Below are 27,217 nucleotides of genomic sequence, written 5' to 3'. Positions count from 1 at the left end.
GTGACTCAATACAGCGTGTAGAGCTAAAGCTATAGTATCTTCAGTAGATCTATTCGTTCTGTAGGCGAACTGATGCTCATCAGAGGTGGAGGGGAGACTGGCTTTAATATGATACAAGACCAGCCTCTCGAAGCATTTCATGATTTCCGGTGTAAGTGCCACTGGGCGGTAGTCATTGAGGCTCCTTGGCAAAGATGTTTTGGGGATTGGGATGATGGTGTGATGGCTTGTAACATGGACTGATTGAAGATATTGGTGCAAACCTGTGTCAGTTGGTCAGCACAAGCCCTGAGTACCTTCCCAGGTACTCCATCTGGGCCAGTTGCTTTTCTCGGGTTCACTGACCTTAGCACCCTTCTCACCTCATGCTCCTGTAAGGTGAGTGCAGGGGTGTTACCAGCTGGTATAGGCCGAAGTGAAGAGACTGTATTTTGCTGGGTTGCATCAAAACGTGCAAAGCAGCAGTTCAGCTCCTCCGCCAGTTAGGCAGAGTAATTAGTCCCTGCAGTAGTAGCACAGCCCCTGAAATTTGTGATGGTCTGTATGCCATGCCACATCCGCCTTGAGTCATTTCCTGAGAGATGGTCTTCTATCCTCTTCCTGTAGACCTCTTTAGCCTCTTTGATCCCTCTCCGCAGCTTAGCTCTCGCAGCACTGTACAGAGCTTTGTCACCTGTCCTGAAGGCAGCATCTCGGTCCCTGAGAAGTGTGCGGACCTGACTGTTCATCCAGGGCTTCTGGTTGGAAAAGATTTGTTTGCATTTATCCACAGTGACATTATCAATACAGAACTTAATGTAGGATAAAACTGTCTCTGTGTATGCAGCCATATCCTGGTGTTGAAATAAGCCCCAGTCAGTGTTAGCAAAACAGTCCTGTAGCTGATCAAGCGCCTCCTTAGGCCAAGTTCTAACAGTCACATTGTATGGTCTGCTCCTTCTCCTGAGAGGGGTGTAAGCTGGGATGAGAAGCAGAGAAAGGTGGTCTGAATGGCCTAGATGAGAAAGAGGAACAGCTCTGTACGCATGCATAATGTTGATATACACCTGGTCAAGTGTATTTTCACCCCTAGTCGAGCACTTAACATGCTGGTATAATTTGGGAAATACAGACTTAAGGTTTGCTTTGTTGAAATCCCCAGCTATAATGTGAACACCATCAGAGTGCATACTCTGTTGTTTGTCCATGGCATTTAACTGGAAACCAAGAGCATTGTTTGTATTGGCATCGGGTGGTATATAAACAGCCGTTATAATCACTACAGTAAGCTCTCTTGGTAGAAAAAATGGTCGACATTTCACTGACATATATTCCAAGTTAGGAGAACAATGATTATCTGTGATTATGCTGTTATTTGTCCATTCATTATGAATATATAAACAAAGTCTGCCACCCCTGCTCTTACCCGAGCCCTTGTTTCTGTCCCAGCGATGCATCGTTCGGCCTGCTAACTGTACGGCGGCGTCCGGTATCGACGGGTGCAGCCAAGTTTCAGTTATGATTATTACACAACAATGGCGTACGTCGCCGTGTTCGCAGATGTAAAGTTCCAACTCGTCCATTTTGTGCACAATCGATCTGACGTTGCTAAGAAATAGGCTCAGCAGTGGTAGCTTGAACGGATGTTTCCTGAGCTTTAACCGTAGGCCCATCCGACATCCCCGCTTCTGCTTCCTCTCACATCGCCGCCTACGTCGTCTGCCAACCCCGATGACAATCCACGGAGATCCCGGTGGTCTAGCTAGTTCCGCTGGTATGTTATTAGTGTGGTAAAAGCTGGCAGTGATGGTTATCTTATGCTTAAATCCAATGTCCAGTAACTCCTGCCGACTGTATCACGCACCTATCAAACAATATCCACAAAAATAAACACCGTGTGAGGGAGCCAAAAGCCGCTGGGCCCGTGCCTGCTGCCATTTGCAATGGAATGCATGTTTAAACACCTGTGCCTTTGCAGTGCCGTTTTCACCAGTAGGGGTTCATGAGGATTTGATCTATTGATAAAGCAAAGCACTGTACTGCTTTCTAGTGACATAAAATGGTAAAATTCTGTAAATAAAACACTACTTCACCAGTCTTGGAGCAAAACGGCTTTGTCAGAGTTGCGAGACTGCAATTACTTGCGAGTGCGATGTCATGTGGAATGTCTCTGAATGAATGTGTTTGTAGCAGTCATTATAAAACCGCATTCAGAACCTCTGTAGCTTAATTACAGCTTTCTCTCCTCCAGCACGACTCCTACAGATCAATTAATCCTCAACTTCCTTCTGAAGAGTTCATTACTGCTTCAGTGCTCTCCTCGTTCTTTCTCTCTGGGCTTTTGCATATTTTTCAGGCAGGTACAGTGGAGAATAACAGGAAGAGTATGGGTAAAGTGAGGGGGATTGGATGTGTTGCAGGCTGAATTTGAATTTGCAGCACCCAAATAAACACCAAGGCTCATATTAACTATTTCACCTCCTGCTTTCTGTTATGTAGGCCTTTTTGTCTGATATACTGGACAATTAGAGGAAAATAAGAGGTGAAGTAAGAGCTGAGTGGGTTCAAAGCATGTTGGAGGCTGAACTTGATCTTGCAGTACTCATATGGGCACTTAGGCTCAAACAAACTCTTTCTCCTTTCACTCTATGTTTTTTTGTGCTTTTTCATGATGTTTTAGGTGGGTATAGTGCAGAATAAGTGGAAATTTATAGTAAAAGTAGGCAGAAATGAGACTGTAGACAGATATATCATCTGATTGTAATATGTTGCAGGCTGAACTTGCATTTCTTGCATATACACCAAGATTCCTATGACCTTTTTCTCTCTCCAGCTTTTTCATTTTTCCATATTGTTTTAGATGAGTATAGTGTAGAAAGAGTGTAACATTGTAGAAAAAATTGAGCAATGGAATCAAAGCATATTACAGGCTGAACTTAAACTTTTTGCACCAAGGCTCTTACAACATCTTTATTCCCCCACTCTCTCAATTTATTGGAGCTTTTGCCTAGTTTCTTTTTAGGTCTAGAGGAGCATGAGAGGGAAATTAAATGGAGAGTGAGAGAGAATGTGATCAGAGCATGTTGCAGGCTGGACTTGAACTTGCATTTCTTGCATTTGCACCAAGGCTCATATGACCACTTACTTTCCTCACTCTTTTCATTTTTTTGGGGCCATAAGCTGTTAGACAGCTTTTTAGACAAGCATAGTGGATATTATAATGAGTGGAAAATTACAAAACGTGAGCAAGAATGCAATTGGAGCACATTGCAGGTTTATCTCAAACTTTAATTTCTTGCATTTGCACCAAGGCTCAAATAAAGTATTCCTCCTCCCACACTCTTCATTTTCCAGGCTTTTGCTTGACTTTGCAGACAGGTATAGTAGAGAATGACAGAATAATGCGATCTTCTAAATGAAACAGAGCATGTTGCAAACATAATTCAAATTGCATTTCTCATATGAGCAACAAGGCTTAGTGTGCAACCCTACAAAGTATCTGATCACTTAATCTTCACCTTGAGAATCTGTGACTGACTATATTAGATATTGTTTTCTATCATATATATGATGGATCCAAGAGTAATAATTCAGTATATCCCATAAAAATTCCTACGTATGTCCCATTCCTCGCATGTCTGTTCAATCCCACAAATCTGCAGACCGAAAGAAGCAGAGATAGAAGAAAAAAGAACCAGAAAAGCTCATTGCGTGTTGGGTAGGGATTATCACAAAGCAGGGAGATTCTTCTTTTTCTCCGAACACACGTATACAAATTGAGTTTTCTCCTCTAGGCTTACAGCGAGAGGATAAAGGGAAGGTCTTGTTTATGCATGATGCTGGTGTTCCCCAGAGAGAGAGAGAAAGAGAGAGAGAGAGAGGTGGATCACGGTGAGTGGCGGGGCTGTGGGCGGAGGAGAGTTGTTGTCTGTCGCTCTGATTTGTGAAGCACAATAGGGGTAGGAGAGGTGCAAATGGAAAAATCCCTCACCAGTGGAGTGAGGAGGTGTATATGGGTGTGTGTGTGTGAAAGTGTGTGCGTGAGTGCATGAGCTCTGTCAGATTTCTCTACACCAATGAAAGTTGTTGTGTTTGTGGATGGTGTCACACTCTGTTTTTTGTAGAGTTTCCATCAGAAACTCTAGCTTTATAGGCACTTCCAGATAACTGGCTCTCTGTCACAAAAAAGCTGTTTCTATGAGACCTTTCAAACTTTTCAAAGTCAGAGTGCTTATTTAGGTTTCACACATCCTAACGGAGACTAAATTCTGGATCAGCACTGATACAAATAGGTGTTTCATAAACTGCACCTTTGCAGAAACATTTTCTGAGTTGTTCAAACATGTCCAAGGTTAGCAAATCTTTTTCAAAGTAGGATTTCATGTTTAATTTAATCTTTTCAGTCAGTTCAAGAGTAACAAGATTCTTTTTCGTTAAGCCCATCAATAGTTGACTTACGTTGACTTTGCAGTTCTGATATGTTGTTTTCAAACTTAGATTTAACTTTAATATTCAGATATTGGATTTTGCTACATATAAAGCAGGGCAAGTGAGGAATATATATGTTTTCCTTCTTAATACACAACATGCTTAGTTTCTTATCTTTTTATTTTTTTATTTTCCTTGTAACAACTCTTGTGTCTTTCTGGCTACATTTGCATTTCACATTTTCAAAGAACCAATATTTTGACACCCAGTTTTTTTGCATGTTTTTCTTTTTGTGTGTTTTTTTTTTTATCATATGACTTCTCATATAGCTCATAATAAACATAAATAATCATTCTGTGACTATTGCAAGGAAGGATTGTTGTAATACTGAATGTGACACATTCAGGGACAGATGCTTCAGCATTTGTAAAATAAAGCTGCTGAATAAATGAAATAAATATATAAATAATGTTAATCTCTCTAGTTAATATCGCTCATGTGCCAATGGTGGCACACGTGTGCATTTACTAACCCTAGCTGAGTGCCAAGTCATAATTTCAGACTAGACTATTTGTCAAGTGACAATAACAGAAAATTATTTTAAGAATGTTAATAAGAGTGTTTAATAGGTCAAATGATTTAAAAGTAGCTCAATTCAAATACAAAAGTAAGTGTTTTTGCTGTACTTTTTTTTGCTTGCATCATGTTCTGATCTCTGCCGGATATTGGTGGCCTTGACCTTTCTGTTTCTTTCTTTTGTTATTTCTTTATTCCAATCATTCTTTCATGCTCTTTCTCTTTCCTCTTGACCTTTTATTTTTGTAGATGTTGATTAGCCCCATATCCTCTGTATTCAGCATTGGCATTTCTTAGCATCTGTTTTAGAAGCACCAAAGACAGTATGCAATCAGGCATTCCTACTGAGCACGGCAGAGTGAGAGAGAGAGACCGACGCTACAGGGAGCATTGTTAGGTGTGATTGTTGAAGAGGGACTTCACTGTTTGACACACAATCAAAGCGTGTTTGATGGACACCGACGAGAGGAATAGGAAGGACAAGAAAAGGTCACAAGTTTGTTTTCAGAATACAAAATCTAGATGAAACACACCTCAAAATACTTCAAGAGACAATGAGATTGATTGTTTTGCTGGTTTTTGTTTATTTAGAAATACTTAAAGGGATATTTCACCACAGATTCACTCACTTTTCTTTCTTGGAACCCAAATGGAGAAGTTCTGAGTAATGGTAATGCTGCTCTTTTCTGTACAATGGAAGTGGATGGGGACCAGTTGCATAAGGTTGAAAAAGCTCCATAAAGCATCATAAAAAAAGTTCATACAAATTGTAAGCTATATTCCAACTCCTTTAAGCCATTTAATAGCTTTGTGTGAAGAGCATTATTCACTGATACCCATTTATGTTCATTATATAGACGAGCAGCTTGGATATTATTAACGACTCACTTTGTGTTTTAATGGAAGAAAGCAAGTCAATCAGGATTCAAAAGACAAGAGAGTGCATAAATGATGTCATATTTTTATTTTGTGGCAGAGCTAGCCCTTTAAGAAAAGTCTCAACATCACACGGAGAAATAAGCAACATTAGCTTGAGGAAATGGCATTGTTACTGTATGTCACAGACTGTTAGCATTGTGCCTGATATTCTGTGTGTGTGTGTCTGTGTGCTGAGCCTGATGATCTGTGTGCTAAATGAGGCCTGATGGAACCCAGAGACTCAGAAGATATGACACTCTAGACGTCGCATGAGAGCGAAGCTCTTTAAATGGCTCTTTAAGCGAAATGGCTTGTGTATTGCCCGTGTGTGTAAGAAAATTGATAAAATATCATCTATCGTGTGTATGCTTCTGTGGCTGCAACCTTGATCATTTCTTAAACACCTGATTTATCTTAACGACAAGATAACCAATAGATCTGGCTGGAGTCTTTATAGCCATAAATGCTGAAACATCACGAATCTACCTGCATCTGAGCAAGAAAGGCTGCGGGAACCAGCGATAGAGAAATGAGCAATTAAATTACTCCTTAATGCTGTTGTGGGTATCCTTTTGTTCTTTCATTTTATTTGTTCCCTTGGCTCCTCATCCGGCACTCCAAATTGAATCCAAACAAATAAGAGCAGGCGCTTATGCTGGACCACCAGCTGTGGAGCGCCAGCAGAACACTGCAATACACACTTCATGCCAATCAGTGTCCAGTGCTAGTGTGTGTGCTGGAGAGCTGTTTCAGCCATTAGGACAGCCTCAACTTATCTTGTTCTGTAGTTAGAGTGATTGTTGTTTTCCATTCGCTAATTTACCACATTATCCTCTATGTATCAAGCTATCGATCTATCAATCTGTCTGTCTGTCTGTTATCCTATGTTTGTCGTTTTATCTGTCTGTCTGTCGTTCTTTGTCTGTCTATTTGTTTGTCATCCTTTGTTTGACTGTTTGTCTGTCTGTTCTTTGTCTGTCATTCTGTCTCTTATTTTATCTGTCGTTCTGTCTGTCTGTCTGCCGTCTGTTATTCTGTCTTTTGCTCTGTCTCTGTCTGTCATTCTGTCTGTCTTTCTGTCTGTCTGACAGAGATTACTTTACTCTTTTCAGTCAAAGCATTGACCATTTGATCCTGTAAATAGCACAGTAAAAGCTACCAAATTCTTAATGTATATCATACCATCTATTTATTTTGAACTGAAATACTTAATCAGTATGATATTTTCCTGTACAAATGTCTAAACACTCTTTTTAACAGACACATTTACTTGAGGAGCAAAATGAACATATTAAGGAATTAAATTGGTGATTTTTTTTCTTCCTGTTTAAAGCATAAATCTATTAAAATTCGGTGAGGTTAATAATTAAAGCAAGAAAAAAAATTGCCAATCTTGTAGTAGGAAAAAAACATCTCTAAAAAAACACATAAACGTAAAAAATAGACAATATAAAAAGCATAACCATAAATTATTTTTATATTAAGATGCATTCACTATAAAGATTTCTTTTTTACACAATTTTACTTTTTAAGTAATTGAGCTTGCCTCAGAGATGTTTAGATATTAAGGATATAAATGAATAAGATAATATTGCAGTGCAGATCTCACTAGGGGCATACCATTGAATCTGGCAAGCTGAACTCATAGTGAACCGAAAAATCACCCATCTTTAGATGAACGGTCAGTTACATATGTTTCTGCTGGCTTTGAGTCACAGATCATAAAGTCAAATACTGAAATTCACTCAACAACCAAGTTCCGTCATATTCACAGACCGGAGCAGCAGTCAGCTGGCGCGCGGTCGAGTCGGATGCTTCATGTTCAATCTGTTTCCCAGTAATTTTATAGCAGAAGCTGATTAGGGTTGAAACAGCATTACGGCCCGTGATTGTGTTGTTTTTTTCTTAGGGGGGGCCGGCTGTGATGAGTGGAGTCCTGAGGTGGATCTCATCACGGACACATTATTGAATTACTGCAGTGGTGAGATGAGATTGGCCCGTGATTGGCTGAAATGGACTTGGAGGGTAATAACATATCAGTGGTGCTGTGGGTATTGACGGGGAGACGTTTTCTTTGCTGTTGCTTCCTCCTTCATGAAGTTGAACTTAGATTTTATGAGATCAGAAGTAAGTAAATAGTACTTTTTTAATATTTGGAAAAATGTTTGAAAAAATTTGAGGTTGAGTGGTGAATAGCAAGGTAAAGAGAGCGCCGATAAAACTTTTTATTTGCATTTCTGAAGTTCTCTGGTTTGTCTTAAGGGTAGACTGTTGTAGCTGTTATCAGACGGAGGGCAGACACATAATTACAGACTTTGTCTGAGTGAGTGTGTGTGTGTCTGTGTTTCACAACCTGTGCTAATTTTAATCAACGAGCCCGTCATCACCATGGCTGTCACAGGCTTGTTTACCTTTCATTTGGGAACTGCATGATTGAAGGAGAAGTGTTGGGGGGGGAGAGAAGGAGGGAGGTGGAGAGGGAAAAAGGTGAAGGAGAGGACAGAGAACAAGGGTGGTGATGATGATGATGATGATGATGATGTCTGGATGAGTGGAACAGCCTTTTAAACACAATCACAATCACTGGCTCTCTGATTCTAAATCAGTGGAGCTTGAGAGGGCAGCAGAGACCCATCTCAAATCTCACGTTCCTGTCCTCCAGTTACAATGAGACTCAACAGAGTTGGCCTATGGGGAAAAGAGAGACAGAGAGAGAGAGAGAGCGATGGACAGACAACACAACCAGAAATGGCTAAACAGGTTTAATGTAATTCTCAGTTATTTATTGTATATTTCACGCTGTTCATGCTTTATCCTGGCTTATTAATTATCTTGCTAGTTCAGGTTTCGAGGTTTTACACTGTACACCCTGTTTTTTTTTTTTTTTTTTTTAGTAATTCATTATCTGATTTTCCAAACCGTTTTAATAATTACCTGTCTGTCTGCAGAAATGTCATGTTTTTTGTGCATTTTTTAATATAAGACATTAATTTATCAGTGATGCATTAAATTGATCAAGAGTGACAGTAAAGACATAAAAAAGCTTTTCTTTTGAGCTTTCTATAAATCAAAGAATCCTGAAAATAATTAGTTTCTACAAAAATAGTGAGCATCACAAGTGTTAGTGTTAATAATAAATGTTTCTTCAGCTGCAAATCAGCATGCACATATATATATATATATATATATATATATATATATATATATATATATATATATAAACATGTTTTTTTCAAGGATCGTACATGTAACACTAAAGACTGAAGTAATGAGGCTCAAAATTCTAAAATATTAAAATAGAAATAAGTTTTAAATTGTAATAAAATTTCTCAAACGTTTTACTGTGTTTTTGATCAAATAAATGCATCCTTGTTGAGCATAAGAGGCTTCTTTCAAAAACATAAAAAATCTTGCAGACTTTAAACTTTTGAATGGTAGTGTATTTCTTCATCACAGTTAATATGTATTACTGTTTACATTTCTGACAACATTCTCCCCAAAACACTGAAATCAAAGCATGATTGTTTCTTTAATTTGTATAATTAGTACAGTAAGTATTAATCATTCATTACTCATCATTTGCTATACAATTCACAGCTATGTTATAGCATCACATTGGCCTTTACCTAGAGTTTTAAAAGACGTTAGCCAAGAAGTTAAGCGCAGTGTGAACGCCTTAAAGAGAGACAGACAGAAAGAAAAATTTTACTTGCAATAATTATAATACATTTAACCGTAGTCTTCCTCTTTAGTTTATAATTATTACTAGTTCAATAAGAATATTTTGTATTATTCCTTTTCTATTTCAGTTGAAATGGTGCTTGTGATGAGAACGAAAGAAACTGTGAGTAAAGAAAAACAGAAGTATATTGAAAGAGAGCCAGACAGGTGAAATAAGAGGGTGTGTGCTATTATGGGCATGAGTGTCTGATTGGAAGTGGAGGGGTTGACTTTATTTTCTCTTTCGTATTGGAGTCAAATGAAGCAGTAGTGATGGCTCAGTAATCAGGGCTGTTAGATGGAGGCCAGATATACCATTATTTGTAGGGAGGAGAAGATCGTGGTCAATCTAATCAACAACTTGACTTTATTACCTTCACTACCTTGCATTTTTGACCTTGTGAGACATCAGTTGGTGCCTGAGTTGTTTCAGTAAGCATGAAAAAAGTTGGATTTATAGACTTGTATAGATAAAGCACAAGTATTCAGGACTGGCTGGACTAAATATAAACATTTCAAGCTGAATATGTCATTTGCGTATAATTGAGAGTGAATTCAAACCTGAATCTGCTGAATGAGAGCCACATCTTAACTTGTCTTGAGTGTGTGGACTAATCACTATGGATCTGACAAAAAGCAGATTGTTTTTCTCTAGGTGCAAAGATTCAGAGCTTATCAAAAATTAATGTATAAAAGCATCTTTTCCGAAGCGAGGGGAATTGCCCACCATGACACAGTTAATAATTTATGCAACTCTATTTTCACAATTATGTATTAATTCATTAATTTGTTTAATTGTCATCTCGGTGCATTGTCAACACACAGAGCTAGTGGTCTCGGCTCTCTCCTGGCCGGAAATATTGGAATATTGTCCCTCAAATGAGTTTTAATAATAGAGGAGCCTCATCAGAAGCCAATCAGACATGAAGACATGGCAGAGGAATTATAACCAGGCCAACTGGGAAGTCATGAATTATTGAAAATTGGCCTGTTCTTTTTCAAGTTGGAGGTTTCTGCCTGACAGCACTGATTGGCCACGCACACACACACACCTGTCGATCTTCATTCTGTTTTGTTTGGAGAAACCTGGCAGCTGGTATGGGTTTGTGCTGTGTAGTCTGTCTGTCTGTGGCAGCTCAACTGATAACTAACCCATGGAGACCAACTCAGAACACTGTACAAACAGAGAACGACGGGCTGTGCCTTGTGTTTATGTGTATTTTCAAGTATGTGTTTATGTTGTGGGAAGGCCTCGTCCGATTTAAAAAAAAAAAAGAAAAAAAAAAGTATCTGGACACTTAAGCCCAACTTAAGTGTTCAAGTGTCATTGCATTACTTAACAAAAGATCAAAGCACTTTACTATTATTTTAAATGAAGATAGCACAGGCACACTTCTCAAGAAATACATTTGGTTTTGTTGTTGTTATTATTATTATTATTATTAATTAATGATTTAAAAAAAAAAAACACATGACAATAATAATAAGAATAACAACAACAACAACAACAATAATTTATCATAATATTTTTATATAATAAATAAAATACTTGTTGTTCTAATTATTATTATTATAAATTTTATTATTGTTGTTGGTGGTGTTGTTGTAATAATAACATACTAAATGTGACAATAAATTTTCCAAATCCAATAACATTAATCCAATAGTAATCAAACAGTGCATCTATAATAATAATAATAATAATAATAAATTCTATAACATTAACCCAATAGTAATCAAACAGTGCATCTATTTTAATAATAATAATAATAATAATAATATAAGTATTGTAAAATAATAAATGCACCGTCCAAACTACTACTAATACTACTACTATGATTATTATTATTATTCAATAGATACATTATACATACAATATGCACAACATTAAAATTATTTAAACATTATTATTTTTAAACAATAGGTGCACTGTTCAAAATTAATTAAAAAAAATGGTATTCAACAACAACTATAAAAAATATTGTTATTATATTGTTTCATTTTAAAACAATATATACACTGTTTTAAATTAAATTAGGTGTGAACTTGAGAAACACTGACTACCTAAATTAACAATAGAAATAAGTTTTGTACCAGTAAGCAGCTGCAAAACTGGCTAATAAAATCTATGATAGATCTAAGGAACTGAATTGTAGCATAAATCGGCTGCAGGTGACATTTTGTTTGATATTTTGCATCTAATGTAGTGACATTTATACATGCCCACTTTATATACAACCTGAATTCTGGAAATGTTGGGACATTTTTTTAAAATTTGAATTAAATGAAAACTAAAAGACTTTCAGATCACATGAGCCAATATTTTATTCACAATAGAACATAGAGAACATATCAAATGTTTAAACGGAGAAATTTTACACTTTTATCCACTAAATGAGCTGATGTCAAATCTGATGCCTGCTATAGCAGGTCTCAAAAAAGTTGGCACGGGGGCAACAAAGGGCTGAAAAAGTAAGAAATTTTGAATAGATTCAGCTGGGAGAATATGTAGCAACTAATTAGGTTAATTGACATCAGGTCTGTAACATGATTAGCTATAAAAGGGATGTCTTAGAGAGGCAGAGTCTCTCAGAAGTAAAGATGGGCAGAGGTTCTCCAATCTGTAAAAGAGTGCGTAAAAAGATTGTGGAATACTTTAAAAACAATGTTACTCAATGTCAAATTGCAAAGGCTTTGCAAATCTCATCATCTACAGTGCATAACATCATCAAAAGATTCAGTTTGATTTGGCATTCTTGTTGGAAATCACGGACGCCGTGTCCTCCGGGCTAAAGAGGAGGGAGACCTTCCAGCGTGTTATCAGCGTTCAGTTCAAAAGCCAGCATCTCTGATGGTATGGGGGTGCATAAGTGCATACGGTATGGGCAGCTTGCATGTTTTGGAAGGCAGTATGAATGCTGAAAGATATATAAAGGTTTTAGAGCAACATATGCTCCCCTCCAGACGGCATCTATTTCAGTGAAGACCTTGTGTATTTCAGCAGGACAATGCAAAACCACATACTGCAGCTATTACAACAGCATGGCTTCGTAGTAGAAGAGTCCAGGTGCTGGATTGGCCTGCGTGCAGTCCAGATATTTCACCTATAGAGAACATTTGGCACATATTTAAATGAAAAATACGTCAAAGACGACCACAAACTCTTCAGCAGCTGAAACCTATATCAGGCAAGAATGGGATCAAATTCCAACACCAAAACTCATAACCTCGATGCCCAGACGTCTTCAAACTGTTTTGAAAAGAAGAGGAGATGCTACACCATGGTAAACATGCCCCCGTCCCAACTATTTTGAGACCAGTAGCAGGCATCACATTTGAAATGAGCTAATTTTGTTCATAAAATAGTAAAATTTCTCAGTTTAAACAGTTATGTTATCTATGTTCTATTGTGAATAAAATCTTGGCTCATGTGATTTGAAATTCTTTTAGTTATCATTTTATTCAAATTTAAAAAACGTCCCAACATTTCCGGAATTTTGGTTTTATGTGTTATTTCTGTGTTGCACATTAACTGGTCTGCCACACTGCTGTGTCATTCTGCAGTGGGATTGATTTTGTTGTTGATGTCCTCAGCAGACACACATAGTAGCTGGATCAGAGTTGACAGTTTGGTTTACACAACCAGTGTGCCTCCAATATTGACATTCACTGTAAATGAGTGATCACCAATCTGTTGCTGATGTTTTTGTCACACAAACACACACTCTACAGCAGACTTTTCAGCCTGATTGCATGACCTCACACATTGACATGCATTTATTTCCTTCTCTCTCTCTCTCTCTCACACTCACACACACGCACAGATTGAGTCACTGGGATGGCTGGTGTTAGAGAAGGCACTACACGTTCCTCGGCTGTAGGGACATAGTACATCTCAGATCAAACCATTTCTAATCAAACCCACGAAAGTGTAGCTAATGCAATTTCACTAAGTCACTGGCTGGCTTGATTACATGGGGGCTGACATGAGTGGGAGGTGTGTGTGCATGCGCAGTCACACACTTTTCACTCATCAAGACTGACTTGCACAATACGTGCTCTTTCTTGTAAGTCGCTTTGGTTAGAGAGCATCTGCCAAGAATAGAAATGTAAATTTGATGTTAAGGCGCATACGCACCCTCCCTTCAATCCTAGATTAGCGGCATTCACAGGAGACCAGGCTATAACACCTCTCATACACACTCGCACAATCTTATGCACACATAGATTATCAAAGGAAACGTGCTTCAGCATAATAATAAACCGCCAACAGATGTGGAGGCACATAATAATAAACTGGACCAGCTAACTTGTCACCATTTGTTCACATTTGTTCGGATTTGACTGGTAAAATGTTGGAATAACTTGTTAAACTGTTGTGAATGATTGTTTAGATTTAACATAGCAGATGTTGGCCGGTTGCTTTTCCAGTCAAAGTCTGTTGTGCTGACAACATTTTAAAGGACCTTCATTAATATGTACTGGAAGGATTCTGAATAATGATTTGAGTCAAGCCAGTCTGGCAACGGATGACATTTTCTCCTCTGTCTTTGCCATTAAATGTAACTGCACAATCTGGATGCGTAACTCCTTGACCTGCTGGCTATCACAGCTTTCATTTATGTGTTTTTAATTAGTGGTCAACTGTTTGGGGTTTTCAATGGCTCATACTGATTTCAGGAGGGCAAGGTGTGATACAATTTAATGATAGCAAATGAAAGACACCAAATTGTACAAATTAAATGAGCACTTGTTTTACACAATATTTACTCAAATTTTATTAAAAATATTTAAAAACACTAAGTAGAGGACAATTTTCTTTCAGTTGATGCAATCTTTTATTTTTAGCAATATTTTTTATATATTTTCATGAAACATTATTTTCTTTTATTATTAGTATAATTATTACTACTACCGCTGCTACTAAATTTCTTATTAGTTTCTTATTTTCTCTATGTATTAATAATAATACTAGTTATTATTATTATTATTATTATGTACTACTACTAATTACTATTATTAATATAAGAGTATATTTTCTTATTTTGTATACATTTTGTTGTAATGAAATAATAATAATTATTATTATTATTGTTATGTACTACTATAATTACTACTACTAATTACTATTATTAATATAATAGTATATTTTCTTATGTTTTAATAATTTTTGTTGTAATGAAATAACAATAATAAAAATATTATCTACTACTGCTACTACTAATTACTATAATTAATATAATATTAAGAAAATGTAATATTTTCCATTTGTTTATTAATTTTTGTTGTGATGAAGAAATAATAATAATAATAATAACTATCTGCTACTACTACTACTACTACTAATTACTGTTATAAATATAGTAGTGTATTTTCTTAATTTTGTAATGAATGAATTAAATAATGTAATGAAATAATAATAATAATAATTATTATTATTACAACAAATAAGAATTATGTTTTTAAATTAAAATAATACCTGGAAATGTTACAGCTATATTGTAACATGACAGCTATAAACGTCAAAGACATCTGGTGGAAAACTATGGCATATGCTGCATAACAAAATAGTTTTATCATTTCAAACCAGTTTTTCTACCTATTTTTTCACTTAAATTGATGCATTTATGCCTTTTTTTTAATCATACAACTGTTTTCGTAACACTTCTCTCCTCTCGTCGCTTGTCTAAGTCAGAGTCAGCGTGTGCGGTGGCAGCTGTGTTTTCTTGTTTTGCTGATGTAATTGAGTCTTAATCGAATTAGCGGGAGAGAGATTGGATATATTGAGAGAAAAAGAGAAACAGGAAGCTAAGGAAGACGAAGATGAGTTCCCTTTCCAGAGCAGCAACTTTGAAAACAGCCAGAGCTCCAACCAGAAAGCTTTTAGAGAGGAAAAAGAATCCTCTTGTCTTTTTAATGAGAAAAAGGGGTGGAAATGAAATAAGAGAGAGGGAGCTTTTCATCAGGATGTGCTCCATGAAGAATCTCAGGAAGGTGAAATGACAAGAACAGCAGCGGGAGGTGCGTTCGTATGCTGGACAGGTGCGCTGCAGGATTTTTAGTGCAGTGAAAGGTGAACTCATTTCTCATTTGAAGCACGTCCTGTCTCCTAAAACAATGAACACAGGATGACTCTGATTCCAACCTTGCGATTAAACCCAGTGGGTCTGAGATCACAACATTGGAGACAAATCATACAAGCACACTCTTTTGCTTCACTTGTAATTCCACGGCAGTCCAAATCCATCACACGTGCTTTATGTGCGTCTGGCATTAATATTTGTGTTCCTGTGCCTGGACTCATTTCCCATCCCCTGGGCAAGAAATCTCATGTATCAACTGACTGATAAAAGAAATTAAAGTGATTCTCCACTGAGGACTTGTGTGTGTTTGTGATGTGCACGAGTGTCTCAGATGTGTGTGTGTTTCCTGCATGGTGTTTGTCAGGATAGCAGTGCCCAGGCTTAGTGCTACGTAGTTACAGCAGTCTCTCCAGTGGAAATGGCAAAGGGCTGTGAAATTTTAATGAATAACATTGTCACAGTGCGAGAGGGATACCAGTGGGCCGCTGCCGTGGCACTTCACCGACCCATGAGGCCACGCAAACACATTCTGTGCACCCGGGAATGTTCTTATTGATGGCAGACTTTATTCTCTTGCTGTCAATTATATTGATTACTTGTGGATGAGTGGAGCTAATAAGGATTGGAGCTCACTTCATTTTTTTGGGCCCTGCCTCATCATGAGAGAGTTACACAGCCATGATTTTCTTATTAACCCTGTTAGCGCAGGACTACGCACAGACACAGTGGGGCAAATGGGAGAGAGAGGAGGGGGAGTCTTGTATCTCTCTATCTGGCTTGTGGTAAATTGCAATGATTTGACAAAATTACTTTTTTTGATGGTTGACCACGATATTTTATTGTTTGCATTGCTTTTGATTTGTTTTTTGTTTTTTGCTTTGGTTTACTTTTGTTTTTGCTTTTGTTTTGTGCTTTGCTTTTTGTTTTGTTTTGTGATTTTGCTTTTGTTTTGTTTTGTGCTTTGCTTTTTGTTTTGTGCTTTTGTTTTGTTTTGTGCTTTTGATTTTTGTTTTGTGCTTTGCTTTTTAAATCCGTGTATCATTCGTTCACTCGTTTTTTTTTATTATTGAAAATGAAAATGAAAAAACGGTTCCTTTTTCGATTTTTCATTTTTTTTTTTTTTTTAAAAACGAGAATTCAGCTTAAATAACTTTTTCATTCAGGGATAGAAAAATTAATAAACAGCTTGAATATTCTATTTCTACACGTGGATGGGAATTAAACACCCCTTTCTGCTGATTGGTCAGCCTAAGATCAAACCGTGCCATCATCAGTTCTTCCGCAGTTTTCATGTGGCAGAATAATAGTCCTCCGCTGCTGCAGTTGTACGGATTCTTTTTGCATTTATTGCAACTACATTTAATCTTTTTTCATCAAACAGACAGACTAATGAATAGCTTCATTTTTGGTTCTATCCCTGAACCAAAAATGAAAATTTAAGTTGAATTCTCGTTTTTAGTTTTTTGAAAAAAAACAAAAAAAGGATTTTTTTTTTTTTTTTTTTCATTTTTCTACTTTCAATATTAAATAAAAAAAATGAATGAACAAATGATACACAGATTGTTTTTGTTTTGTGCTTTGTTTTTTGTTTAGTTTTTTTTTTTTTGGTGCTTTGCTTTTGCTCTTTGGCTTTTTTCTTTTTGTTTTGTGCTTTTGTTGTTTTTTTGCTTTGCTTTCTGGCATTTAGCAGTCCAATATTTTGTGACTGCTAAATTGTATTTTATCATCGTTCATGGAAACAATCATGGAAAGTTCATGGAATCCATAAGTGTGCTGCTGCCATGTTTTTCTTTAAGTGTAAACATTTGTTTAGTTTGTCTGTGTTGTTGTCTAATTTCTTTTTTTCATATGCTGTACAGACTTCTTTGACCATTGTGATTTACTTATTTTTCAGCGTTTTGAGCCATAAGTGTTTTTTCAACTTTAATGAAGTTTAATTTCTGAAAATGTTTCTCAAAACACCTGCATTCTGTTCTGTTGCGTTGTGCAGTGTAATGCAAAAGCGCATCCCATGTGAAGGGTCCATATCAGTTGAGTTTGTTTTTAAAAACGTATTTTTGAAGAAAATCAGTTTAATTGTTTCTTCCTGTGTCTTTCTATCCAGGTGGAGCTGATGATAACCTGATTGAGGGAGGAGAGACTAAGTTCCTGTGTAAACCAGGAGCCAGAAACATTACGGTCATCTTTCAGCCATTGCTTAGGTAGGTCTTGTTCACAAATGCACGTCAACCGAACATGCTTTATAAAGCTGCATTTCAGCAAGCTGTTTAAACTCTCCCCCGCTTCATCTGTCTCCTCGGTGCATAGCATGTGATCATTTTTTTTCCCCTTCCTTTCATATTTTTCATGGCCGGCGGCCATTACCGCGTCGTTACCGAGCCCCTGCCATTGATTTTGATTTGTTCTGACGGTATCAATTGGAGTGTTCCGTTTAGAACCGCTCCGCATTCAATTTTCCTTTCAATCTCCTAATCTATTGGATCATCGGTCCAGCCCACTAATGCCCTGTCATATTAGCACTCTAATACAGAGACATATCCCAAGCATGGTCGTCCTGCCCACAACGTGACTGGACTTCCCGATACTCCTATTGCTCGCAATTACATCCGAGCCGCGGCGCATTGATTTTCTGTTTTTTATTTTTTATTTTTTCCAAGACATGGTCACTGTCACTTTCAGATGGCTTGATGTTAGTTTGTCCTGGATGTAACACCCTTCTCAGACTCTCTTTTAAAAGACGTGTTGGTGTTAATGCATACTGTGGATGTACGCCTTGCATTGTTATACCACATATGAATAGAAGGCAGATTTTATGTCAAATTATATTATTCTACACATTTTAACCCATGGCAAATCAAGCAACACTATTATAGTAGCATTTAACTTTAACCCTAGTATTTAACCCTAATGAAAATTCTTAAAAGCTTAAGAATGTAACTTGAACAAGAATGATGTCTTAAATCCTGTGGCTTTTTTAGAAGAGGTGTGTGAATGTTATAAAATGCATGATTTTCACCTTGTTGATGATTTAAAAAAATGACTTGCATTAAAGATATCTGAACCATATCTAGTTATTCTTGATAGGCTTTTGTGACTTTCTAGTATGCAGTCAACTAGCAGCTGCATAGAATTGTGGCAGTGAGTTTTGCACTCGTATGAGAAAAAATAGTTGCAAACTTAGCTTTAGCTTTGATCTTCATCGTTAATTTGAGCACGAAAGTGTCTAATTTGTCAGTTTTGTCGTAATGGTACCAAATCACTGCGTGTTGTCTTCTCATCCTGACTGCTTATCAGGTCTGTCCTCATTATTTTATGTATCAATCACTTCAATAGTGATGAACTTATGTTGAGTCTACCAAACTTTCCTGGCAACAAGTGCATAATATCCCCATTTAGTCCATTACAAACTTGCATTTCAGGATATAAAAGCATCAACCCTGTTGCTAGCAGTCATTTGGGGAAAATACATGTTTTGGCCTGCTGTGATTCTGGCTGGATCGCGAACACTGCAGATATTTTACAGTACGCCCACTATGAAGAGGAGGCACCTGCTGCACACTGATGTATTCTGGCCATGTTCATTAATCTAAATGAGCTGCTCTCAGTGTTGATGTGAGCAGTGCGACAGCAGCAGGGGATGGGCAGAGGGCGTGTCAGACAGCTGTCCGTCTGAGATGAATGGCAGGCGGATCATCGCTCCGACAGTATGGACAGCTCATCTGGTCCCTGCTGGGGTGACGGACCGAACAAATGAATGCATGAATAAACGAGTGACTGCTCTCCACCTTTTGCCTGCCGCCACATAATGGCTGCTATCAGTCATAGTCCTGTGCGAGGAGCCTGATGTGTGGCCGCCCGTCCTTGGCTGTGTTCAGGGGGCTTAATGCTTTGCTGCACTGATACACGTTTAAACCTATGAGGACTGTTATTTCTGGAGAAAGATTTCCTTGTAGCTGTCTTTGCTTTTGGGATGCATTTTTTTTGTGTGTCTGTATATCGCATGTGATTAATCACTTATTGTCAGAATCATCTTTTAGCTTTTAATTTATTTTAGTCAAAGTTATTTCATTATTTCATTTCAGCAAAATTATATTTCATATAATTTACTCTAACTAAAATGACATGTTTGTTTGATGGCATTTAACATTTTAGTTTACAATATGTAATATGAGGACAAAAACAGGAAAACAGACTTGACTTGAAGTTGTTTATGCTTTTTGAAAATTATGCATATCTTTCACTCTGAAACTAAAATTAAAACCATAAAAAAATTGTTACTAGAAATGAAATAAATGTCACCTGAAATATTTTAAACATGCTGTCAAAGTCTTTTCTCATTTTAATTTAGCATGTACTACACAATAAAGTTACTAAAACTTTAACTAAAATGAAATTGGAAAATGAAAACTGATTCAAAATATTAGTGAAAACTATAAGAGTGATGCTAAAACACACTGTTATAAGAATAAACTTTTGTAAAATGTGTAAAAATAGGTTAAACTTTATTTTAAGGTGTCCTTGTTACAGTTTAATTATACATTTAACTACTGAGTAATATTAATTAACTACATGTACGTACTATATGATTAGGGTTACTTGCATGTAATTATGCATAATTTATTGTTATTGTAATGGTAAGTACATGTAACGTGTAACAAGGACACCTTAAAATAAAGTGTTACCTAAAAATATATTTCTAAGCATATTTTGCACACCAAACATTTTTGTATAAACATATATTATAAAAAAGTATTTTTTTCACATGATTTCTTCAGCAGTATTTAAAAGACCAAACTTTTTAAAATACTTTAAAAAAATAAAATAAAAAAGTGTGTGAACATCATAAATATATTATAAACATTAAGCATATTATTTTTTATTCTCATATATTTTTCATTATATATTTAGGATATTTTTTGATATAGTTTATAAATTGATGAAGAGTCATTTTTGGTGTATATTAGTTATTATTGACAGTCATAACTTTGTATTTTCTGTGTCACTGTCTCAAAGTCAGCAGAAAGATAAATATGTAAAATTAAATAAATAAATTAATTAAATAATTATGAAATCATATATGAAATATATGCAATCAATATGTTGCTTGAATGATTTTGTCAAATTGCACAGTTGCTTTTGAATGTACATCAAAGGAAAAGGTAGTTTTTGTCACCAGAGTGCTGTAGTTACAGGGGCAAACTGGACCATGCTAACCAGCCAATCCTTGACCCCTTTATTAAACCCCACGCGCCGATCGAACTATACCTGTGTGGACTAAAGCAGGAGTTTGTTTTATCAGTGACCGAGAAGAACCTAAACTTACGCCGTGATCAATACAGGCTCTTAATGTTACTGCCAATCAATTCACCATGCAATTTGTGATCAATAGTTTATGTGGAAGAGGCTGACGTTGAAGATCTCAGAGGTGTGGACTTGATGCTTTTTTGATTGATGCTGGGCAGGAGCAGTCCGAGGAGATCGATAATCCCGTTGGGGAGCTTCACACGTCTCCAAACCCGCTCACTGTACGTTAATATATGGGCTCCGCTTGCACTGTAAAGTGTGAAAACACTTTGCAGAGTATCAAATCTCTCCTGATAGATCAATACGGTTGCTCCATAATGAACGCTTGTGTACGTGTCTGTGTGTGTTTGTGTACGTTTCCGTTGCTTTCAACTACTTGAATCAGTTTGGAAGTACTCGCAGTGTTTCATGTTAGTCTGTTAGCTGGTGTGTTTTTGAGTGACGAGTTTGTGGGTTTTTATGTTTATGTGTGTGTTTGGCTACGCATGTGAATTGGAGACATGCTCACTACAGCGAGAGGGGAGACGGAGCAGGTAGGAGGTAATTTAGTTTGACTTGTGGGGCCTCACACTGACATTTGAGTGGTATTTAAACCCTCCTGCCCTGACTGAGGTTGGCATTTTGAAAAGGGGGCACTCTGCGGCTTGCCATAATCTCTCCTCTTGTATGCATCCATGCTCAGAGGTGATTAGGCCTGGCAGGGCCTGGAGTCTGTGAGATCACACCCCGGCCAGAGAGCAGATGTTAGGGCCGCCGGCCTCCTGGGCTGGGGTGGGCGGAAGGAGCAGGTCGGGGTATTGGTAGTTGAGTTGAAAGTGACATTTGAGAAGTTGAGAAAAACATTGATTGCTAGCTTGATGTGTGTTTTTGTGTCAACATGAATTGGCATTTAAGACTTATTTTTCTTTTGATAGTGTAAGAATATTCATGAATTTAAACTTAAATGAATAAATGTAAATTTAAATGAATAAATAAATAAATTTAAGTTTAAATGTTTTTGAAAGAAGTCTCTTATGTTCACCAAGGCTTCATTTAATCAAAATACAGTAAAAACACAAATAATATTGTGAAATATTTTTACAGTTTAAAGTAACTGATTTATATTTTAATATATTTTAAATTGTAATTTAATCATTTGATTGAAAGGTAAAATTTTTAGGGGACATTATGATCCTTCAGATATAAACATATGCTGATTTGGTGCACAAGAAACATTTATTGTTGTTATTAATGTTGAAAACAATTACGATGCTTAATATTTTAGTGAGACTGTGTTTTTTTTTTTGGATTCTCTGATGAATATAAAGTTCAAAATAACAATTTATTTGAAATAGAAATATTTTGTAATGATGTAAAAGTCTCCACTGTTACTTTTGCACCCTTTACTGTCACATTAAATGGATCTTTGCTAGATAAAGGTCTAAAAAGAATTTTTACCAAACACAAACATTATTATTGAATGAATTATTATTAAAGGAAAAGTTCACCCAAAAATGAAAATTGTCATGATTTGCTCACCCTCATGTTGTTCCAAACCTGTATGAGTTTCTTTCTTATGTTAAACATATATATTTATATTTATATAGTTGATGGTCCCTATTAATTTCCATAGTATTTTTTCCCCCTACTATAGAAGTCAATGGAGACCAACAACTGTTTGGTTCTTCAAAATTATTTAAAATATCTTCTTTTGTGTTCAACATAAGAAAGAAACTTACACAGGTTTGGAACAACATGAGGGTTAAGTTTTTATTTTTGGTTGAACTATTCCTTTAAATTATTTCTGGCCCGGCTTTCTCAAGCCAACTTAAAGTTTGTCTTGACAAACTTTTTTATCTAGTTGTTAATATTAATTTTTGAGGAAAACTTGACACAAACTATATAACTTTTCAAGTTTAAAAATTATGACACTTCTGTCTTTTCTTCCTCTGCCCAGTATTTCTCTCTGTTCTTGCTTTCAGTTTAACAGTTTCCATCAGTTTTACACTTAGATACAATTGTAGGTAATTGTAAAACTCAATATTTTTTTTTTCCTGTTGTAGCACTTTTATTTTAGTTTGACATCTTTTCCCTCCCATCCCCTCTTTTTGATCTCTCTCTCTTGCTCTCTTTACACAAGGTATCAATTTCTTCAAAGGGATGGGAAAAAGCAATTCTGCAGATCACAGAGAAGGCTATTTGAGAATTGTCAAAACTTTTAGAGTTATTGATGGCTGTGACCAATTTCCTGGACAGTTCTGTACTTTTTTTTTTCCCGCCGGAGGCGTAGCGTTAAACGCATTTGACTGTTTGTAACCACGGATATAAAAGCAGCATTGTGTTTTGTATGTTTTACAGTGGTCTAAAAATATACTTGTAGTCCAGGTAGCTGTCTCTGGACTATATTCAGCTATATTCGCTATATTCAGAAGACCTGAAGGTAGTTCATCATAAGTTGACAGTGTAAATCCACTTTTATATAGTTATTTTAGTTGTTAATACACTACGAAAATGCATTTTCTTAATTATTTTTTGTTTTGTAGTCAAAGCAAAATACATTTACTTTTACAGCAAAACAGATAATTGTGTATTTTCATAGAATATACCTTGAAGTACATTTTTTTTCCGTATTCCTATAGGCAAACTATTATAATTGTAATTTCTACATTTTTATGCACACTGCAACCATCATTAAAGTGTATTGACCCTATTCACATGATAAGTGCCTCGTTATAACCCAGATGGAAGCATATCATGCGTCAGCCAAGCAACTGCCATTGAGATGAATGGACACACTATCAGATATCTTTCTTTTTCCAGGTATCTGTCCTTTCATTCATCTACTCTCTCATCCATCCAGTCATGTCCGGGCATTATCTGGTCACGTATTGCCCTACACGAGATAGGAAGACTGCCATGATGATAGGACAGTGCAGAAACAAAGAGCCACGATAAGAGAAAGTCTTTCCTGTTCTTCTACTGTCAGCACATATTAGGACCAAGTGTCGGTAAAGGATCTCTGTGATAGTTGTAGGATATCGGCTGCTAATATGATAAGTACACCGTTGAGCCTAATAAGGCTTCATCACTGTCATCCGATTGGCTCGTGATGACGGAAAGCTTTCCACCTGTGAAACTGTGCAAATGACATAACATATTTTCACATTGTTAAACGTCTTTTTTAAAGTCACTATCACATTTTACATTTACATTTACATTTAGTCATTTAGCAGACGCTTTTATCCAAAGCGACTTACAATTGGGGAATACATCGAGCGATTAATCTTGAAGAGGCAATCAGACATACGAAGTGCTTGCAACACCAAGTCTCAGACATTGTTCAAATAAATACAAACTACCAAAGGAAGGAATAAGTAAAGATAATTTTTTTTTTTTTTTTTTTTTTAAGTTTAGGATGAAGTCAAGTGCTGTCGAAAGAGATGAGTTTTCAGTTGTTGCTTGAAGATTGACAGGGATCCAGCATTCCGGATAGAGGTGGGAAGATCGTTCCACCAGCCAGGAATGGTGAATGAGAATGATCTAGAGAGTGATTTTGCGCCTCTCTGTGATGGTATCACGAGGCGTCGCTCACTAGCAGATCTCAGATTTCTGGAGGGGATGTAGTTTGTTAATAGAGAGTGCAAGTAAACGGGTGCTGAGCCAGTGGTTGTTCTATATGCAAGCATCAGTGTCTTGAACTTGATGCGAGCCGTGATTGGTAGCCAGTGCAGGAGATAAAGAGAGGTGTAACATGGGCTCTTTTGGGCTCGTTGAAGACCAGTCGTGCCGCTGCATTCTGAATCATTTGTAGAGGTTTGACTGTATTAGACGGAAGTCCAGCCAGAAGAGCATTGCAATAGTCCAGCCTAGAAATGACAAGGGCCTGGACAAGAAGTTGTGCAGCATGCTCTGTCAGAAAGGGCCTGATCTTTCTGATGTTATATAGTGCAAACCTGCAAGATCGAGCAGTTTTTGTAATGTGGTCTTTGAAGGTCAGCTGATCATCAAAGATTACACCAAGATTTCTGACCGAAGTTGATGGGGTTATTGTTGATGAACCTAACTGGATCGTGAAGTCATGCTGTAGAGTCGGAGTGGCAGGGAGGACAAGAAGCTCAGTCTTTGCCAGGTTGAGCTGCAGGTGATGTTCTTTCATCCATGCCGAGATGTCCGCCAGGCAACCTGAGATCCTTGCAGTTACCGTTGGATCATCTGGTTGAAAAGAGAGGTAGAGCTGTGTGTCATCAGCGTAGCAATGGTATGAGAATCCATGTGCCTGTATGATGGGACCCAGTGATGTAGTGTATGTGGAGAAGAGGAGGGTCCAAGAACTGATCCCTGAGGAACCCCAGTGACCAGTGTATGTGCTTTGGATACCTCACCTCCCCAGGCCACCCTGAAAGACCTACCAGTGAGATAGGATTCAAACCAGCGAAGTGGAATGCCAGAGATGCCCAGTGATGAGAGGGTGGACAGGAGTATCTGATGATTGACAGTGTCAAAAGCGGCAGATAGGTCCAGCAGAATGAGGACTGATGATTTGGAATGGGCTTTTGCAATTCGCAGGGCTTCAGTGACCGAGAGAAGCGCAGTCTCAGTTGAATGGCCCCTCCTGAAACCTGACTGTTTAGCATCCAGTTTGTCGTTCTGTGAAAGAAACAGTGAAACAGATCACCTTACAAAGAACATGTCAGTTTTGTGTAGGAGGCTAGCTTTCCGTTGACCATCTGGCAGACATTTCCTGAAGAAAAAGTCAAACTTTAGTGTTATATAAACAAACTGTGCAATAGCACACTGCTATTAGCCAGAATGGCCTCGCATGTCTCTAAATGACTCAATATGTCTGTTGACAAAGTCAGTTCTGCTCAGTTTCTGGTCCATACAAATGTGTTTGTCACTAGGGATCAGTTTACTGGAGCATGAGGAAGTTCTATCTCCATTTAGCAGGATAAGCAAAATGCTTAAATATTGCTAATTGTAAAGTCAATAAAATTATTAATATTTATTTTAAGTTATTAAAATAAATTATTTAGCCATCTTTATTTTTCTTAAGCCATTGCCAATTTCATTTCTTGTTTTAAGCATAAAAATAACATAATTTAGAATCTTTCAAATGTAACAACAAAGGTAATAAAACACATGCATAAAACATGAAACAGTATGCATAAAATAATCCAAATTGTTAAGTAAAATGTATTTATTTATTTTATTTATTTTTTTATTTCCACATTCACCTTTTCTTTTTTTTGCTGTAAGCATAAATATAGTTTAGAATTTAAGTGAAACAACAAATGTAACTAAATAAGCAAGATGAGCAATGTGCATAAAATCTTGCAAATTGTAAATGAAATAATTAAGTAAATTAAATTCTATTTATGGTTACACTTTATTTCGATAGTCCACTTTAGACATTCTACTAACTATAAGTAACTTTGTAACTACATGTCAACTAATTATCATTAATTTGCAACTACATGTCTACTAACTCTCAGTAGGGTAGGTTTAGGTTTAGTAAAATAAGTCGACATATACTTGCAAAGTTTCTCATAGGCAGTATGTTGTTGACCCATCAAAATAAAGTGTTAGAAGATATTAAGCAGACAGTCTACTAATACTCTGATGACTGCTAGTTGACATGTAGTTGCAAAGTTACTTACTGTTAGTAGAATGTCTACAGTGTTGCCCTATTTATTCATTTATTTTCTTTCCTCATTGGCAATTTACTGTCTTTTTAAGCATAAAACACAATTTAGAACTAAAATGTAACCTTTTTTTCTTTCTTTTCTTTTTTTATTGAATCTTGAGTATTCAGTCTGTTTCCGCAGGCCCCAGTGCCATTGTGTGTGTCTGTATCAGTCAAAAACAGTATCGTTTTACCACATGTAGCGTGATTGGTTATGTCATAACTGGTTTTGCTGTGGCTTTTCATTCAGGTGTAGAGTCTAAATGCTGTATTTATGTATCTGAAAGGACAGAAGACACTGAACACCAGCATCACTTGCAATTATCAATGTGCTCTGATTGGAGAGGGCTGGAGAGGGTTTGTTTACCTGGCTCTCTGGCCCAATTGGGGCTTTTGTCAGGCTGTAATAATCTTCTGTCAGTTGCTTTCGTTTTGTGCAACAAGCATTTTTCACACACATGTCTTTCGGCTCCCTCTCTCTCTGTCGCTTTTCCTTCCCTCTGTGTTGAAAGAGATTAGGGGTGAGCCATCGATCCGTCGCTAGTAT

At 36.9% G+C, this 27,217-nt stretch overlaps 1 protein-coding gene across 2 annotated transcripts in view; it reads left to right on the top strand.

Moving 5' to 3' along the window:
- The window catches only part of exoc4 (exocyst complex component 4), a 140,999-nt gene that overhangs the window by 37,020 nt on the left and 76,762 nt on the right, over positions 1-27,217 (top strand). The window contains exons 10-11 of one of the 2 annotated variants that reach the window (XM_058772581.1): positions 17,809-17,905; positions 19,124-19,990. In XM_058772581.1, the coding sequence (XP_058628564.1) occupies positions 17,809-17,905; positions 19,124-19,130 (104 nt within the window). In that variant the 3' untranslated portion in view covers positions 19,131-19,990. Of the gene's footprint in view, positions 1-17,808; positions 17,906-19,123; positions 19,991-27,217 lie in introns of those variants that run through there. The other variant, XM_058772580.1, reaches the window with a different exon arrangement.

This window comes from Onychostoma macrolepis, chromosome 04, assembly GCF_012432095.1.
Source record: "Onychostoma macrolepis isolate SWU-2019 chromosome 04, ASM1243209v1, whole genome shotgun sequence".
NCBI lineage: Eukaryota > Metazoa > Chordata > Actinopteri > Cypriniformes > Cyprinidae > Onychostoma > Onychostoma macrolepis.
This window is presented reverse-complemented; position numbering and strand designations above follow the sequence as displayed.